Source organism: Oncorhynchus tshawytscha, linkage group LG17 (assembly GCF_018296145.1).
Source record: "Oncorhynchus tshawytscha isolate Ot180627B linkage group LG17, Otsh_v2.0, whole genome shotgun sequence".
In the NCBI taxonomy this organism is placed as follows: Eukaryota; Metazoa; Chordata; class Actinopteri; order Salmoniformes; family Salmonidae; genus Oncorhynchus; species Oncorhynchus tshawytscha.
In genome coordinates this window covers 17,974,165-17,994,870 of record NC_056445.1, presented here as the reverse complement: position 1 = coordinate 17,994,870, position 20,706 = coordinate 17,974,165, and the positions used below count along the sequence as shown (strand labels likewise).

At 39.5% G+C, this 20,706-nt stretch overlaps 1 protein-coding gene across 1 annotated transcript; it reads right to left on the bottom strand.

Moving 5' to 3' along the window:
• Positions 1-5,240: 5,240 nt before the first annotated feature.
• Positions 5,241-10,028, bottom strand: LOC112217268. Its single transcript, XM_024377530.1, has 9 exons — positions 9,952-10,028; positions 9,638-9,712; positions 9,321-9,462; positions 8,980-9,074; positions 7,289-7,603; positions 6,686-7,057; positions 6,102-6,199; positions 5,828-5,939; positions 5,241-5,651 (listed from the first exon to the last, which is right to left on the bottom strand). Exons 1-9 carry the CDS (start codon positions 9,983-9,985, stop codon positions 5,632-5,634), a joined length of 1,263 nt encoding a protein of 420 aa, XP_024233298.1. The 5' UTR covers positions 9,986-10,028; the 3' UTR covers positions 5,241-5,631.
• Between the last annotated feature and the right edge of the window lie 10,678 nt (positions 10,029-20,706).

The following is a 20,706-nucleotide window of genomic DNA, read 5'->3' as shown; positions in this document are numbered from 1 at the left end:
ATTAAACTGAACACTAAATACAACAAGTAACAAAATAACAACCGAAACAGCTCCGTCAGGGGCAAAACACACTAAACAGAAAATAACTACCCACACCGGTGGGAAAAGGCTACCTAAGTATGGTTCTCAATCAGAGACAACGATAGACAGCTGACTCTGAGAACCACACCGGCCAAACAACACAGAAATTCAGCAAATAGAAAATGAACATAGAATGCCCACCCTAGTCACACCCTGGCCTAACCAAAATAGAGAATAAAAACCTCTCTATGGCCAGGGCATGACAGAGAGGAAGTAAACAGCTCAGGGATTTCACCATTAAGCCAATGGTGACTTTAAAGCACTTACAGAGTTCAATGGCTGTGATCTGAGAGAACTGAGGATGGATCAACAACATTGTTGTTACTCCACAATACCAACCTAATTGGCGGAGTGAAAGAAGAATGCCTGCACGGAATAAAACATATTCCAAAACATGCATCCAGTTTGCAACAAGGCGTTAACGTAATACTGCAAGAAATGTGGCAAGCAATTAACTTTTGGTCCTGAATACAAAGTGTTATGTTTGGGGCAAATCCATTACAACACATTCCTGAGAAGCACTATGCATATTTTCAAGAATAGTGGTGGCTTCCTCATGTTATTGGTGTACTTGTAATCATTAAAGACTAAGACTAAAATAAATGGAATAGAGCTAAGCATGGGCAAAATCATAGAGGAAAACCTGGTTCAGTTTGCTTGGTTTTTCTAACAATGATCAACAAGAAATGTGACAGAACTTGAAGAATTTTGAAAATAATAATGGGCAAGAGTTGCACAGTCCAGGTGTGGTAAGCTCTTAGAGACTTACCCAGAAAGACTCACAGTTGTAATCGCTGCCAATGGAGAAGCACCTAATTATTGACTCAAGGGTGTGAATTCCTGTGTAAATGAAATATTTCTGTATTTCATTTAAAAAAAAATTCTCTACAATTTCTAAAGACCTTGAATTTCAAAATATTTTATGAAGATGTATAAGTAATAAGATGATATTAGGAATTTGTGATTGAGAAAAGAGATACTGAATGCAAACTGTTATGGAAAAGAAGTCTCTTGTGACAGCCTTAACATTGAGCAGCTGATTTAGTTCTGGGTGCTGAAATTAATGTAAAAGCTACGGTATGTAAAATAGCCAGTGTTTTAAATATATATATATATATATGCGTTGTTGTTTGTTGTTTTCTTCTGTCTTTTCCTTTTTTCTCTTTAGTTCATTCTCTTGGTTGTTGGTGCATTGGGTGCTTCTTGGGGGTGGGGAATGGAATTAATAGTATTTTCTATTTCTTATTTTTCTTCCTGGGGGGGGGACTGTGGGAGGGGTCTCGAATGGTTGAGGGACATCTATTGGGGAACTGTGGGGGGGATATTGGAGGGTTCGGGTTTACTTTTGTTGGCGTGGTGGTAGATCGGTCATCATGCCCTTGAGCAGGGCATTGGCCCTGGATGCTTCTGTGTGTCACTCTGAATGGGAATCTGTTGGATGACTGGTATGATGTAGTTGTTGAGCGGCTTCACTGCAAGTATTTTGTATGTTTCGAATATTCAATAAATACATTTTTAAAAATATATTTAATAAAATAGCCTGTGGATTTAACTAGGCAAATAGAGGATGTTATTCTGGCTCATTTGACAGGGAAAGAGTGACTGAAGTGGATGAATTCAACCTTTCTCCTCCCACTTCTCTTCTCCCAAAAATATGAAAAGTTTGTAGCGCTTTGATGCTTATAAATATTAATGTTATATAAAATCGTGGTTTGGATGATTTTCTGTGATTTCAGGACTAACTTGGCCATTGCTTGTCACATTTAACAGGAACATTCTTCCTCAGCTTGTTTTTTTTCTTGATTAATATCCCATTGTGAGAGCTACTGTGATCCAAACTAGACATATTTACTAGATAACAAATAATGCTTTTTGACACAAATATTGGTCATGATGTAAGATGTTATACAGTGAGAAAGGGCTTGAAATATCCCAGTAGTAAAATTAAATTAAAACATACTGTACCTTATTGGCTCCTCCTCTCTTTCTCTCCAAGGCTTGTTTGGTTTTGATGAGCAGACAGGTGGAGAAGTACTGTAGCTGGAGTGTTTATAAAGAGGATCTGCTCTCCTCCTTTGAACACACCCTTATGTCAGTCAACATCATCAAGCCTCCTCCCTGTTGCCTTGCTGAAAGATCCTTCTAGAAAGAGTGGACCCAGCAAGACTGTGTTAATGTCACTATATTGTAAATCAAACAACCTGAAAGGGAGACACCACTTATCCACATTGAGTAAATTATATGAAATAAATGTGTTGTAGTATAGTAAGTTATAATAATTTGATATATTGTTAGTTTAAAATTCTTAAGCATCTAAGTTGGAGAGGGGGGGTTCTAAACTGGGATGCTCTGGTTCGATGTGTACGACAACGTGTTCCAATTCCTGCCAATATCCAGCAACTACGCACAGCCATTAAAGAGGAGTAGGGACGACATTCCACAGGCAACACAGGCACTGCATGAGGCAAATGGTGGTCACACCAGATACTGACTGGTTTTATGATCCATATGCCTTGCCCTTTTTTTTAAGGTATCTGTGACCAACAGATGAATATTTGTATTCCCAGTCATGTGATTTCTTTATATGGATTTCTTTATATGGACTGTAACTCAGTAAAATCTTTGAAATTGGTGCATGTTGCGCTTTTTCAGTTCAGTAGATTGCAGCCCAAATGGTTTGGAATGTACAGACAAAAGTTGGCACATCAGTATTGCCAACTTCAGATGGGTCCTGTGGGGCTTGTGTGGGTTGTAGAGCAAAACAACATTGTGTTTGTGAGAGTGTCTCCTTTCTATGAAGTATTTAGTAAATGTTGATCTTAGGACGTTTTGATCCTATATGATCTTAACAATTATTTTATAATACATTATACCCCTAGAGCACAGGTGCGTCAAGTTAAGCTACATAATTTAAAAAATCCCATTCAAATATGTCAGTTTCAGCTAGAGATATCTGTTTATTTACATGTTCTGCATCTTAATCCACCTCATCCGCCTATGTCACACTTCCGTATCTGCGGTCATATTAGTTGTAGGCCTAACCGTTCAGATGCTACAGACATTTTTCATGAGAAAACAGATTTTCAGGATGTCTCCTGGACTGACAAACAGGGCTGTAGCTCTGCCACTTTCCACCACAGATATGGAAGTGTGACATAGGCGTGTGTGTGACACATAAACAGACATCTCTAAATTAAATACATATTTTGATGGTGATTTTTTTTGATTATGTTGCTTAACTTCATGCACCAGGGCTCTAGGTGGTATAATATCTTATAAAATAATTGTTAAGATCATGTAGGATCAACATAACCTAAGATCAACATTTCCCAAATACTGTACATAAACATAACAACTTATGCTTGGAATAATCCAATTACAATTAGCTATTCTTTGGATGGAATATGACCAAGACTAGAGTTCAAATCACCGTGGTGTTATACACTGAGTGTACAAAACAATAGGAACACCTGCTATTTCCATGACATACAGTAGACTGACGCGGTGAATCCAGGTGAATTCTATGTGCCCTTATTGATCTCACTTGTTAAATCCACTTCAGTGTAAATAAAGGGGAGAAGACTGGTTACAGAAGGATTTTTAAGCCTTGAGACAATTGAGACATGGATTGTATGTGTGTGCATTCAGTGGGTAAATATGCAGCGCAAAACATTTAAGGGTCTTTGAACAGTGTCATTAATTGTCACGCTGCTGGGTTTTTCATGCTCAACAGTTTCCTGTGTGTATCAAGAATGGTCCACCACCCAGAGGACATCCAGCCAACTTGGCACAACTGTGGGAAGCATTGGAGTCAACATGGGCCAGCATCCCCTGCTTTCAACACCTTGTAGAGTTGAGGCTGTTCTGAGGGGAAAAGGGGGGGTGGGAAATCAATATTAGAAAGTTGTTTCTAATGTTTTGTACACTCAATGTAGACAACTTGATATGTCCTGCTCCTCGTTTGATTGGTAAATCAAGGCTTTGGCTCAGGGAAATGATAGGTAAATCTCAATTGACAATTTTCATGCCAGTTCTCCCCCTGTAATGGAATTAACCCTAAACCTGTCTTTCTGGGAGAGGTACACTGTTTGTGGGCCCTCTTGGCTAATTTTCCTTTGGAGACTCTATTGAATAACTTAGCAAGCATTCATAGCCATTTTCATTTGCCTTTTAAGACCATGGACACTCATATTGAACAACATGATAACCACATATTGCATTACAATCATAACTCAAACCTCAGTGTTTAGAGAAGCTAGGTGAGGTGAAGCATGGGCCCCAGCCAGAGCAATCAATCAGAGTAGATATCTTCGGTCTGAAAAATATTTACCAGTATTTTGAATATAAAAGAGAGGGAGTTCAAGATCAGAGGTCAGTTGATCAAGATATTTCATAATTAGACAGCAGTAGCCTGTACATAGTACAATAAGAGCATACTGCATAGCATAATGCAGTATAATTACAACTACCCCTGTCTATGCATTTGGCTAGAAACATGCTGTTTGAATATAGGAGTATCATAGTATCCAGTGATCATAAGTAAAGTCCTGTTTTCTATGCGGTACCTGCAGAGCTATGGCAGCCTAATACCCAACTGTGTTAACAAAGTGAAATGTCATTCTGGACGTACAAAAGCCTATAGTTCCTGATATCCTATTTAGTTGGAGTTTAGTGTCATAAGTAGTTAGGATGTGCTTTTACTTCCCTGTCTTTATGTCAATTTAGATAAATGCTAAATAACAACATGATACATTAAATGTAGGTTGTCAAATCTTAGTGAAGGTACAAACTGATCTGTGGTGTTTGGTTTATCAAGGTGATTAATGTATAACAGCCATCAACTACATGAATAAGGGCAAGAACCCCACACCTCTCCCCTGCTATCCATGAGCCAGTGTTTATGACTGTAATAGCTGACACAGTCAACAAACCATGACAAAAGGGAAAATTATGATATACAAACGTTGATTAGCTTGATAACATGGATAGTGTCATTCTGTCACACCCACAACATTCTCTCTGTCTCCTTCTTTACAGTTCTCTGAACCATGCCACCTGGAAGTGGGCACATAATTCTACATTGTTGTGATTTGTGTCCCCATCTCACCATTCTTGCTGGAGGGTGAAAATAATGGTAATACTGATGCCACTAATTAAAACATATTTTATTTAAGAATGTCGGCAGTTACATCCATGAGTGAGTGTGTAACATCATTATGAAGAATTATACAATGCAGATCCCTCACTAAAAGGTGTTACTATGCATGTTTAAACTACAAACTTCTCTTCATTAATCAAATTGACCTCATGTACAACAAACATTATTACATTAAATTCATACACCAACAAGTCTAATTTGATTTTACAATAGTAAAACATTGTAGAGTTTAAAACTAGCCTAACATAACTTGACATCTTATTTCTAAGACAATGTTATTGACATACGGTCATATATTATGAGGTACTAGGATTATTTACAGAGAGCTTGACTATTTTAGTTTTCTTGGACCTTCCATCCCTCTCCTGTTGCATCATCATGGCTGGTCCTCTTCATCCAGACCCACACTGACCTAAGAAAACAAACACAACAGTACAAAGACCCTCACTGGTATTAGTTCATGAACATCTTGCTTGATTTCCATACTGTCAATGGGATGCAAAACCTAACACACTGTACAAGGGACTCTGAACAGCATACTAATCTTAAAGAGGGTCATTTTCATAACTGACAAAAAAAAGTGTTTACCTTCTTCAGGGCTTCCAAGTTCAACTATTTTGTGAAAAACTTCTCCATTCGGCAGTTCTCTCCAGCGCAGGTCTTTGAGGAAGTTCCCGTTCTTGGCAAACTCCTTTCTGATCTGTGAGATATGATCAAACCAGATAATGTCAGCAGCCCTCATTTTAATACAGCATCCTAAATGTAATTCTATGTGATTTTAGTTTTATTCCTAATCATGAGAAGAGTGAAATGAGTGAGGATGACGTTGATTTCTGATGTTGGAGATGTAGGACTACTGTACCTGCTCCAACATCTGTTCCTTTACCACTGGGTCATTGAGGTCAGCTCCTGAGTTAGATTTCAGAGACATCCTTACAATGGTCTGCTTGATTCTCTTTTCTAGAAGGACATAGGAATGATAAGATGAGAAAGCCACTCAAATGAGATTCATCTTATTTGTCAATAAATAATTAACTTTTCTTCCAATGTTCTTTAAAGGCTGTAAATTACTTTGTAACTGTGTAGTAGCAATCCTCTGTGTTCTATGTTTACCGGTATGGAACTATCATATCATATTAGAAACCACATGAACAAACATTTGCATTTGTTCCTAGTGAGAGTGGGGAGAGAGAGGTGGCTGGAATAGGCTACATGTAGCATCTCAATGTCCCATGTGACAGTGTTTACTGCAGTGGGACCCTACTGGGGCAAAAATGCCATGAGATGGCAGTCTTGTGGTCTGTCTGGTCTAGTGGTAATGCCACAGCCTCTGGAACACATGTTTATGGTGTCAGAATAGGTTTGAATCCAGTCTAGTGCCCTTTGACTCAACCTCTGCCTGTATTATCCTCTCTCTATCTGTTCAATAAAAGATGTCAGTCTTACTTCCAGTGCAAAGGAACGGCCTCTTCAGAGAGCAGTCTATCTTGTCCAGGGAAGCGTGTTCAGTCTGTCCATGGCCCTGACGGGTCAGGGAGCAGCAGTTACTAGCACCCAGTTGAGGCTCAGACACACAGTATGGGAAGAGGTCCCCATTGGACCACTGCCACATTCTGGTAGAAGTCTTCCAGTAGAGTCCAATCCACATATCATACTGCTGTGTCTCTTTTATGCTTTGGAATGCTGTGTAATCCTCTTGGGTGAGGATGCTCGCTAAGTCATCTCCATTGTCTCGGCAAGCCGTCTGTGCCCGTTCCCACGTCAATGAACCTTGACCCATGTAATATTTAAGCTCTGAGGAATTTTTTGATTGTGTGCCTAAGGACAGAATATACACAATTGTCCTAAAAATGTCTGAAAGACACAGACATTGATGTTAAATAAATGTACCTAAACAGTTGTCAAAGGATACATTATTTGAAATGTACTATGTACCTTACCAAGGTGTTCTGAATGAATAACCCCCTTCAAGTAAAGTGTTTACATTACTTTGGAGTAATAGTTTACAAATATCAGACAAGGGAGAGAATGGATGCAAAATCAACTTACTTTTCTGGCACACAAATTGACATGGATTTGTGCAATCTCTCAAACCCCATACTTTTGCACTTTGTTCATGAACAACACACTTTGCATATGGTGGATTCCAATAGCCCACTCTGGGACAAAAAGCATTGTATTGGGAGTGGACCCAGACAGCGTCAGTGAGACTCTGTGCTGACACTGCTCTCAGAGCTGCTATCTGGTCCTCAGCATTGAAGATGGTGGCCAGTTCCTCGTAGTACTCCCTGCAGAACTTCTGGGCTTCCGCCATGCTCCTCCCCTCACTAACCAGAGTAAACAATGGTATCTCTACTGCTGGACCTGTGTGGACAGACAAAGCACAGGAGTGATTCCTCATCAAACTAGAACCAAATAAATACTGAACCTTTGGGGATTATCACTAAATATAATCCATAGAATGGTCCGTTAGAGGAAGGATTTGTTGCCATAAACTGAGTGTGCAAAACATGCTCTTTCCATGACAGACTGACCAGGTGAATTCAGGTGAAGCTATGTTCCCTCAGTGATATCACCTGTTAAATCCACTTCAATCAGTGTAGATGAAGGGGAGGAAGTTAAAGAAGGATGTTAAAGCCTTGAGACAATTGAAACATGGATTGTTTGTGTGCAATTTAGAGGGTGAATGAATGGGCAAGACAAAATATTAAAGAAGGATGTTAAAGCCTTGAGACAATTGCAACATGGATTGTTTATGTGTGCCATTTAGAGGGTGAATGGGCAAAACAAAATATTGAAGTGCCTTTGAACGGGGTATGGTTGTAGTTGCCAGGCACACCTGTTTGAGTATGTCAAGAACAGCAAAGCTGCTGGGTTTTTCAAGCTCAACAGTTTCCATGTGTATCAACATTGTTTATCACCCAAAGGACATCCAGCCAACCTGACACAACTGCGGGAAGCATTGGAGTTAACATGGGCCAGCATCCCTGTGGATCGCATTCGACACCTTGTAGATTCCACAACGAATTGTACCGACGAATTGAGGCTGTTCTGAGGGCAAAATGGGGTGCAACTCATAATATACTCTACGTCCACATCAAAGTTCCAGACTGGGGTCTCTGTTACTTTTAGCGTTATGGGATTCTTAAATTTTGTTAAACTATATTATTGCACAAAGAGTGAGTCCATGTAATTTATTATGTGACTTGTTAAAGACATTTTTGCTCCTAAATTTATTTAGGCTTGCCATAACAAAGTGTTTGAATACTTATTGACTGAAGACATTTCAGCTATTCATTTTTGATTAATGTAAAAAAAAAATCTATAAACATATTTCCACTTGGAGTCTTAAAGGAAGACTGAGTAAGGTTAGAATGTCACAAATATTCCAACTTCAGAAAGATACTTCTCAACTCTGCTTCAAGGTACAAATGCCAAATACTGTTCAATTCAACAAACCTTCCTCTAAAGGACACCTCTATGGATGAAACTTTTGTTTGGGTTTTGGTAGGAATCACCCACGACCTGACATCAATGTTAATATAAAACTACTTTGGATTTAAAATGGAGCTGAAGTTATTTGAAGCTCAATAAACCTCATTTCATACTAATGTTGTTGAGCTAGATCACTCCATCATCTCAATTTAGAGCTAATTTACAACTCATCGACAATGTGAATGCTGAAAACATGTTTAAGAATTGTAAGTAATATGTGTACAGTTTGTTATATTGGTCCATACCTTCACTGCAGTCCTTCCTAGTGTAACCAGATATGATTCCTGGATTGTTTGTCATAGTTGGTTGACCAAAGGAATACTTTTGATAGCAATGGAATCTGTTTTGAAAGTAAAAGACAAAACTGATGCACTTCCTATGTCATTTCTATTTTACATTTAAAAAAAGTTGTAATCAATGTAGCTGTAAACAAATACTGTATATCATTTTCATCTCATGCATAGTCGGTGCACGAGAGAGGTGACATTTCTCTAGCCTTCAACTAATTTATCCTTCAACTATTTACAGAAAGAAGTGGTGCGACCACCACCCAAACAGGCAACCCAAATACTCAAATAGATTATACTCTTTAACAACGTAGCTGAAGTAGGAACACCCAGGGTTCTGAGTGCAGGCAAGCTGGCAATGATGGTGGTCCCGTTCATACACCATCAGAATGTCGTTCCCACCAGAGTCTTTGTCAACCAGGAATCCCCGTGAGCAGTGAGCTGTTGAATAGGGGCAAATGTGGTTTTCAATTAGATTACAAGTAAATTAAAAAGACTACCACAATAGTGACAGAAATGGCTTTGTCCATGCTCAATATTACAATTGTAGATTGATTTACACTAAACCATGAAGGATATGTCTTATCTTATAAAGCATATTAGCATGTTCACTCACATGGTTCAAATGCTCTTGTGTCACTGAAGGACTCATCCAAGGACTGCTGGCTGAAGAAGAGGTCAGGGGCTGCACCTGGGCAAAGAAAACATTCCCACACTGTAAATTTAACAAGAAAGATCACAAAAAGTAATGTGTATGTTGTATCTGTTACACATGTATAACATGTACGTAGATAGTGAGATCTAAAACCATGGATATGTATCACAGTAGAGCAAATAAGGTAACTATATCAGCATACTGTGGTCAGTGTACATGTTCTAAATGATGTTTTTAGTTTAAAGATGTTGGAGAAAAGGGAAGACAATTCTTACCCAGAAACACTGCCAACACTGTTGGGAGCCACATAGCTACTGAAAAGATGTAAAAGGGGCAAGAAGGTGTTTGCCTGTTTTAGAAAATATTTTATAAATATGTAAAAGAAACAAGATGATAAATAAGGATTTTGTGATAGAGAAAAGAGATGCCGAATGCAAACTGTTATGGAAGAGAAGTCTCTCGTGACAGCCTGAACATTGAGCAGCTGATTTGTTTCTGGATGAACAAGATGAATGTAAAAACTACAGTATGTAAAATAGCCAGTGGATTTAACTAGGCAAATAGAGTATGATACTCTGACTAATTTGACAGGGAAAGAGTGACTAAAGTGACTTGATTCAACCTTTCTCCTCCCCCTTCTGTCCTCAAGAAATATGAAATGTTTGTTGTGTTGTGATGCTTTTAAATATTCATATTATGACATAAAATGTACTGTTTTGGATGATTTTGAGTGAAATCAGGAGTAACTGTACCTTTGCCTTTCACCTTTAACAGGAAAATGTCTGTTTTGCTCAAATTTTACCTCTGAATCTTTTGGAAAAAAGTATTCTGTAATGAGGCATCAATCTATTAATGCCAATATTTGACAAAGTGACACATAATCTTGTGTGTCATTGTAGTGGGTTTAGCTGCAGACTGTGTGAGCCAAATTGTATGTAGGACTAAGTGCTGACCCCTGATATATGAGTTCAATTCCACCCAAGCTGGCTAGGTGTCACGTCCTGACCTTAGTTCCTTTTGTATGTCTCTATTTTAGTTTGGTCAGGGCGTGAGTTGGGGTGGGCATTCTATGTTTTGTGTTCTATGTTTTCTATTTCTATGCGTTTGGCCTGGTATGGTTCCCAATCAGAGGCAGCTGGCAATCGTTGTCTCTGATTGGGACCCAAAGTTAGGCAGCCTGTTTTTCCCACTTGAGTTGTGGGTAGTTGTTTTCTGTCTCTGTGTCTCTACCAGACAGGACTGTTTCGGTTGTTCTTTTGTTTACTTTGTTGTTTCAGTGTTCAGTTATCAAATAAATCTAACATGGACACTTACCACGCTGCATCTTGGTCCTCTCCTTCCAACAGCCGTTACACTAGGGATCATAAATTAATGCTCTGTTAACTATTTAAGTAAAACAATACATTTTGCGGACAGAATCCCTTTTTTTTAACTTGAGCTATATAGATTAGAAACAAACAGTACTGTATGTCATTGATCAAGTTAAGTGATATGATAAAATTATAGCTGGCATGCTGGTGCAGTATTACATGCCATTACATAATTCTTTTTAAACAACAAATTTTCTGACTTACTCTCTGCTTGATAAATATTCCATTATGAGAGTCACTGTGATCCGACCTAGGCATATTTACTAGATAACAACTTTAAAAGAATGCTTTTTGACGCCAAAATATCGGTCATGAGGTGAGATGTTATAGTGAGAAAGGGCTTGTAATATCCCATTAGTTAAAGTCAAATAAAACATACCTCTATGGCTCCTCCTCTCTCTGCAAGGCTTGTTTGGTTTTGATGAGCAGACAGGTGGAGAAGTACTGTAGCTGGTGTTTATGAAGAGGATCTGCTCTCCTCCTCCTTTGAACACACCCTTGTGTCAGTCAACATCATCAAGTCTCCTCCCTGTTGTCTTGCTGAAAGATCCTTCTAGAAAGAGTGGACCCACCAAGACTGTGTTAATGTCCCTATATTGTAAATCAAATGACCTAAAAGGGAGACTCCACTTATGCACATTGAGTAAATTGTATTTAATAAATATTTTGTAGTCTGTAATAGATTGATTTTTTATTTTTTGTGTCACTTTATACAATTTTTAAGTTCTGGTAGGAGCCAAAACATTTGAAAAATTCCAACATTTACATGAAGATAACAATTTATTTTTGGTTGGCATATGACCAAGACAAGAGTTCCAATCCCCAAGGAGATATACACCGAGGGCACAAAACATTAGGAACACCTGCTTTTTCCATGACATAGACTGACCAGGTAAATCCAGGTGAAAGCTATGATCCCCTTATTGACATCACTTGTAAATCCACTTCAATCTGTGTAGATAAAGTGGAGGAGACAGGTTACAGAATTATTTTTAAGCATTGAGACAGTTGAGACATGGATTGTGTGCCTGCCATTCAAAGGGTGAATGGGCAAGACAAAATATTTAATTGCCTTTGAAAGGGGTACGGTAATAAGTGCCAGGCACACCGGTTTGAGTGTGTCAAGAACTGCAACTCAATATTAGGAAGGTGTTCCTAATAATTTGTCCACTCAGTTCAGATAACCTGATATGTTCTGCTCTTCATTTGATTGGGAAATCAAGACTTTGCGCTTGGGGAAATGATGGGTAAATCTCAGTAGAAAGTGTTCATGTCAGTTCTTCCCCTGTAATGGTATTAACCCTAAATCTGTCTTTCTGGAAGAGGTATACTATTTTTTGGGCCCTCTTGACTAGGTTAGGTTTCCTTTAGTGACTTTAAATAACATATCAAGCATGCATGGCCATTGCCATTTGCCTTTTAAGGCCATGGACAAACATATTGAACAATATGATAACCACATATTACATTACAATAATAACGCACACCTCAGTGTTCAGAGCGTCTAGGTGAGGGAAAGCATTGGGGCCCCAGCCAGATCAATCAATCAGATTTATTTACTAGAGGGAGGGAGTTCAAGATCAGAGGTCTGTTGATCAAAATTAGACAGCAGTAGCCTGTACATGCTACAATAAGAGCATACTGCATAGCATACTGCAGTATAATTACAATTACCCCTGTCTATGCCAATAGCTAGAAACTTGCTGTTTGAATACATGAGTATCATAGACCTTCCAGTGAGTGTATATTAAGTCCTGTTTTATTTGTGGTACCTGCAGGGCTATGGCAGCCTAATACCCAATTGTGTTAACAAAGTGCTATGTAATTCTGTATTTTCCAAAGCCCATAGTTCCTGATAGCTTACTTAGTTGGAGTTTAGTGTTACAAGTAGTTAGTATATGGTTTTACTTCCCTGTCTTGTTGTCAATTTGGATATATGCTAAATGACTACATCATTCAAGAAATGTAGGGTGTCAAATATTTTGAACCTTCACTAACTGATTCATGGTATTTGGTTTATCAAGTTGATTAATGTATAACAGCCATCAACTACATGAATAAGGGCAAGAACCCCACACCTCTCCCCTGCTATCCATGAGCCAGTGTTTATGACTGTAATAGCTGACACAGTCAACAAACCATCACACCAGCGAAAACTAATGAACATACAAACGTTGAATGGATTCTGTCATTCTGTTACACCTACAAGAGTTTGTCTGTCTCCATCTTTCTCTGAACCATGCCACCTGGAAGTGGGCACGTAATTCTACATTGTTGTGATTTGTGTCCCCATCTCACCATTCTTGCTGGAGGGTGAAAATAATGATAATACTGATGTCACTAATGAAATGTATTTTATGTCAGAATGTCAACAGTTACATCCATGAGTGAGTGTGTAACATCATTATGAAGACTTTTACACTCTGACAATTCTTCACTGTCACTATGCATGTTTTAACTACAAACTTAAAAATCCACTTCTCTTCACTAATCAAATTGCCCAACAAGCTTTTTTATCACAATACGTTCAAATACCAACAAAACATCTAGATTATAATTGTATGTTGCATTAGTAAAATATAGTCAAATCTAAATCTAGCCTCACTGTGACGGTTGTCTTCGTCGCCTGACGAGTATGAAATATCGGACCAATGCGCAGAGTGGTATGTGTTCATGATGATTTATTACTGAACACTGAAATACAAAATAACAACTGAAAAAAACGAAACAGTCCTGCAAGGTGCAGAAAACACTAAACAGATAATAATCACCCACAACTAAAATGGGGAAAACAGGCTACCTAAGTATGATTCTCAATCAGAGACAACAAACGACACCTGCCTCAGATTGAGAACCATACCAGGCCAGAAACATAAACACAACATAGAGAAAAGAACATTGACCACCCACCCCAACTCACGCCCTGACCAAACTAACACAAAGACATAATAAGGGAACTAAGGTCAGAACGTGACACTTACTTAATATTTTTGTTTCGTATTTCATGAGAGAAAGCTAACTTTCACAACTTGAATAACGTAAACTAAAAATAATTTAATATATTATTTATTATGGACTATTTTAGTTCTTTGACCTTCCATCCCTCTCCTGTTGCATCATCATGGCTGGTCTTCTTCATCCAGACCCACACTGACCTAAGAAAACAAACAGTACAAAGACTCTCACTGGAATTAGTTCATGAACACCTTAATTTTCATACTGTCAATGGGATGTAAAACCTAACAACACACTGTACAAGGGAATCGAAAGAACAGACTAAACATAAGGAGGGTCATTTTCATACCTGACACAAAGTGTGTACATTCTTCAGGGCTTTCAAGTTCAACTGTTTTGCGAAAAATATCTCAATTAGGCAGTTCTCTCCAGCATAGGTCTAGGATGAAGTTTCCGTTCTTGGCCAGCTCATTTCTGATCTATGAGATATGATCACACAATATAAAGCAATTTTAATTGAGCCTCCTAAATGTAATACTATGTGATGTCAAGTTTCTGTTCCTAATCATGAGAAGAGTGAAATGAGTGAGCATGATGTTGATTTCTGATGTGGGAGATGTAGGACTACTGTACCTGCTCCAACATCTGTTCCTTTACCACTGGGTCATTGAGGTCAGCTCCTGAGTTAGATTTCAGAGACATCCTAACAATGGTCTGCTTCAATCTCTTTTCTAGAAGGACATAGGAATGATAAGATGAGACAGCCACTCAAATGAGATTCAGTTTATTTACAATAAATAAGTTGCTTTTTTCCAATGTCCCTTAAAGGCCGTAAATTACTTTGTAACTGTGTAGTTCAAGCCTCTGTATTCTATGTTTACCAGTAAGGAACTATTATCTCATAAAAGAAACCACATGAGCACACATTTCCATTAATCCCTGGTGAGTGTGGGGAGAGAGATGTGGATTAGGCTACATGAAGCATTCCTGTCCGACATCTGACAGTACTTGTTAATGTGGGACCCTATTGGTGCACCTATCTTACAGATATAAACCATAATAACCCCAATAAGATGGCAGTCTTGTGGTCTATCTGGTCTAGTGGTAATGACACAGCCTCTGGAACACATGTCTATGGTGTTGATAAGGTTTGAATATGGCCTAGTGTCCTTTGATGCAACCTCTGTCTCTTTCCCTACTGTTATCCTCGCTTTCTATCTTTTTATAGAAAATTATACGTAAAATAACAAAAGATAGTCTTACTTCCAGTGATCTCTTCAGAGAGCACTCTCTATTGTCCAGTGAGGAGTGTTCAGTCTGTCCATGGCCCATATGGGTCAGAGAGCAGCAGTTAGTTGAGACTGATTGTCTGTGCTCAATATTACAATATTTGTCACGGTCGCCATATGGGGGAGACCAAGGCGCAGCGTTGTAAGCATACATACTTATTTTAATGAAGAAAAAATTCGGAACAAAACTACACAACAAACCGTGCAGCTAATATGAGAAATGCAGAACAGGCAACTAAACAGACTAAGAACCCACAAAATACCCAAATAATATGGCTACCTAAATATTGTCCCCAATCAGAGACCATGATAAACGGCTGCCTCTGATTGAGTGCCAATTTAGGCAACCATAGACATATAAACACCTAGACTACCAAAACCCCTAGACATGCAAAAACCCCTAGACAATACAAAAACCAAACAAACCACCCTCATCACACCCTGACCTAACCAAAATAATAAAGAAAACAAAGATAAATACAGTCAGGGCTTGACAATATTAGACTGATTTACACTAAAGCATTAAGGATATAGAATATCAGCATAAACACTCACATGGGTGGACTGCTCAGGTGTCACTGAAGGACTCATCCAAGGACTGCTGGCTGAAGAAGAGGTCAGGAGCTGCACCTGGAAAAAAATGGATTTGACTTTATGGTTTGGAGAGCAGTGTTGCATAAATACAGCCCATCAGTGCAATTGTGTGTCAACATTACATTTGTCACAAACATCTCACCCCCATGATAATCAAAAGACAGTATTAGGTCCAAATATGTTTTCTAATATGTTAGGTTCATTGTCGTTGACAGTTGAGATGGACTCCATCAATCCTGCTGAAAATATTGATAAAGTCGATTTAGACTAGACCACTTAAATCTTAGGGTTGGATTATTCGGGGCGGCAGGTGGCCTAGTGGTTAGAGCGGTGGGCCAGTAACCGAAAGGTTGCTTGATCGTATCCTTGAGCTGACAAGGTAAAAATCTGTTGTTCTGCCCTTGAACAAGGCAGTTAACCCACTGTTCCTAGGTGTCATTGTAAATTTGAATTTGTTCTTAACTGATTGTGTAGTTGCAAAAATAATTAATTAATTGCTTTTGATTCATCACTCAATGTAATTTCTATGAAGAAGGAAATTCCACACTGATCAAATGCTAAATGGATGTTTATTCAGAACAAAGTTGAAAGGAAGTACAAAATATCAATAATTACATTCTAACTAAATAGCGTTCTCAAACAGTACAGATCACACAGGAGTTAAATAGTACATTTTCAGTTAATAACTTTTACTCTACCTTTCTTTACTCTACTTTTAAACAATCAAAGTAGTACAGTAAATTATAGGTCAAATAACAATGCTAATGAGTCAGTCTATTTAAGTGCAGTATCATTAAGTAATATCATGCAATAGAGATGATAATAATAAGAAAAGTAATAGTAATAGTAATAATAGTATTATTAATAATAGTAGTTATAGTGGTGTAATGATATAATGATTTGAATGGAAGGTTCCTTACAGACCATGATTGTGGTGGTCTATCTGGCAGATCAGTGTGGTGTCTGTCTGCAGACTGTCATAGGTTGTCATGGAGAGCCCTCTAGTGGAGGTCTGTTGAAACATCATATACATGTCATCATGTCATACATGTCATCATATACAAGAGGACATGGATGAGAGGACATCAATGTACAGTATTGTATATAATGATAGGCCTTGCCGTTATGTTTTGGCTCATATAATCAGAGCATTGCATAAAGTAATACATTGAATTGAGCTGAAATGAGTCAAGACAGTAAATCTCTATTCCACAGTAAACCATGACAGTTCTATGTCATAATTGCTCATCTGCAATTTTCGGAATGTTCCACCCCTCTGAACAAGCCCAAAACAAAATCTCCAAAGTTGAACAACGCACCTTGACAGATGAAGGGTAATTCCTGATGACAGGAAGCATCCAGCCACTTCAGTTCTCCGTTACCAACCCGGACCATCTTACCACAATGGTAATTGATGGGGTTGAGGGGGGAGCAGCTGTGCCACTCACTGTACTTCAACACCTTATCAACATCACTACTGGTCCACTGCCAGGGGGCGCTCCACTCAAAGACGGACTGCTCTAGACCAATCCACACATGGCAGCTCCACATTGGCCAGGAGCTCGGCCAAGTCACGGTCTGGTTGGTGATGTGCACCAGGTTGGAGCTATGTCTTTCACAGAACGCCAGGGCATTGATCCAGCTCTTGGACTCGTTGAAATAGTGCAGGTAATCTCCATGGAAAAGACACAAACTCACATGTAATGGCATACATGTTAATGCATGTTCACTAACACAAGACCACAAACACTCTCAAGGACTTGTCTGTCATTAAAAGCCCAACAACTGTCACTTGTATTCCATTGTGCAGATTGGTACAGAATGTAGCTCCATGTCTGACACTCACCAGGATGGAGTGGAGAAGGTGTACTACTGGGGGAGGGTGTGGGCTTCCTGTCTGGGGAGGTGGGAACTGATTAGGTCAGTTGTCCACTGGAAGTTGTAGGATTGTGGTCTGGTGGATTGTCCAGTAGTGGTAGTAGGTGAGGAGGTAGACTGTCCAATAATAGTGGTAGTTGGTGAGGTGGTGGGCTGTCCATTAGTAGTGGTAGTTGGTGAGGTGGTGGACTGTCCATTAGAAGTGGTAGTTGGTGAGGTGGTGGACTGTCCATTAATAGTGGTAATTGGTGAGCTGGTGGACTGTCCATTAGTAGTGGTAGTTGGTGAGGTGGTGGACTGTCCATTAGTAGTGGTAGTTGGTGAGGTGGTGGACTGTCCATTAGTAGTGGTAGTTGGTGAGGTGGTGGACTGTCCAGTAGTAGTGGTAGTTGGTGAGGTGGTGGACTGTCCATTAGTAGTGGTAGTTGGTGAGGTGGTGGACTGTCCATTAGTAGTGGTAGTTGGTGAGGTGGTGGACTGTCCATTAGTAGTGGTAGTTGGTGAGGTGGTGGACTGTCCATTAGTAGTAGTAGTTGGTGAGGTGGTGGACTGTCCAGTAGTAGTGGTAGTTGGTGAGGTGGTGGACTGTCCATTAGTAGTGGTAGTTGGTGAGGTGGTGGACTGTCCATTAGTAGTGGTAGTTGGTGAGGTGGTGGACTGTCCAGTAGTAGTGGTAGTTGGTGAGGTGATGGACTGTCCATTAGTAGTGGTAGTTGGTGAGGTGGTGGACTGTCCATTAGTAGTGGTATTTGGTGAGGTGGTGGACTGTCCATTAGTAGTAGTAGGTAGTAAAGTGGTAGGTGTTGTGGTGGACATCTTGATAGAGGGAGGTCCAGTTGAAGTAGGGCTGGTGGTTTCAGGGGTCACAGGAGTGGTCAAATCTCCAGCGGTGCTAAGTGGATGTTCATCTGTAAGAATGAAGTAGAATACATACACATTTAAGTACATTTGAAGTTTCCTGTCATTTTTATGATTGATACAAAAACAAAGTACTCCTAGTAAACTAGGATTTTCTTTGTGGAGATTATATACAATTTAGTCATATGATAGACTGTTTGAAAAGTTTGAAAACATTCTTACAATGTTGAACTCACCTCCATAGCAAGGGAAAGCACTTTGATTAGAGAAATCTGTTGATGTCCATTTTCTGTCTGAGTTCAGCTGTACACGGTTTCCACCTCCCCAGGTCGGTTAGCATTGCTGAAATGGTTCCCGTTTGACCATTCCCATAGCTTGTACTCATGCTTTAGTCCAATCCAGGTGATCCCTTTAGTCACCTCAAAGACATCCTGCTCTTTCTGGTTACAAATACTCGCCAGTTCACTGCCTTTGTTTGTCCTGCAGTCTTTCAAAGCATCCTGCTGCGTCTTTGTCCCAGGTATCAGCTCATACACCTTCTCTGTTGTTCCATTACCATGATGAACTTCTAGGAGGGAAGGGGAAAAGTTGCGCATCAGATTTCATGAGACAGTTAATGACTTCACACAATAAGAAATAAGAAACTTGGAAGTTACAGGTGATAACCTAATTAGTAAAGTGCTTGAGATCTGATTACTTGAGGAATACAGGTTTTGATTAGGTGTTGTGCAATCAATCAATCAATCCCATTTGTTAAATGACAAATTGGATTTTCCATTGATAAAAAGAGACAGTGAGTGATTCAGTCCTTACCTCGTTGACACATATACTGTCTTTGAGCTGCACAAGCCACTGGTTTCCAGTGAGATGAAATAGACAACACAGTCATGACCCACGGCGTGGACACCAAAACCATTTACCCAGTTAAAGAACATGAAGTCCTCTCCATCAGACCACTTCCACTTTTCAGTTGGACCAGACCTATGGAGCACAATCCACTTATCACCAATGAAATTACCCAAAGATGTTTGAATTGCCTTCCAATCTTCTTCTATGTGTATGATGTACAGGTTTGTGTAGTGTTGGCTGCAGTACTCTTGTGCTTCGGTCTAGTTTAACTCCTCAAGGAGAATGCTGTACTTTTTGGCTGAGTAGGTGACTGTTTCAATTACAGAGGAAAATGATTTTCATACTGCTTGCTGTGTTGAGTGGCAAACATTAACATCTTTAGCTTCCGCTATCTATTCTAAAATATAGGCAACACAATGTTCGATAGCAGAGTAATAGAAGCATGTGATAGAGGCAAATTCATACATTTGCAAACTCATTCAAACCTCCAACCAATTTGTTTTATGAATATGGATTTGTCCTCTGCATCAATGACGAATAGTGAATAAATAGTAGTGATAGTACTGTATTCTACTCTATAGACTACAGAATATAGACTTTACACATCATTGGTCTGTAAAAGCTCTCTTTAAAGAGCTCTGATGCTTGATTGAAGACCTTCACTAAGTTACACCTTCGACAGTTGGTGGTTGAAGATATCCCTCTAGTGGTGGGGGGCTGTGCTTTGTCAAAGTGGTGGGGTTATATCCTTCCTGTTTGGCCCTGTCTGGGGGTGTCCTCGGATGGGGCCACAGTGTCTCCTGACCCCTCCTGTCTCAGCCTCCAGTATTTATGCTGCAGTAGTTTATGTGTCGGGGGGCTGGGGTCAGTTTGTTATCTGGAGTACTTCTCCTGTCCTATTCGGTGTCCTGTGTGAATCTAAGTGTGCGTTCTCTAATTCTCTCCTTCTCTCTTTCTTTCTCTCTCTCGGAGGACCTGAGCCCTAGGACCATGCCCCAGGACTACCTGACATGATGACTCCTTGCTATCCCCAGTCCACCTGGCCGTGCTGCTGCTCCAATTTCAACTGACCTGAGCCCTAGGACCATGCCCCAGGACTACCTGACATGTTGACTCCTTGCTGTCCCCAGTCCACCTGACCGTGCTGCTGCTCCAGTTTCAACTGTTCTGCCCTATTATTATTCGACCATGCTGGTCATTTATGAACATTTGAACATCTTGGCCATGTTCTGTTATA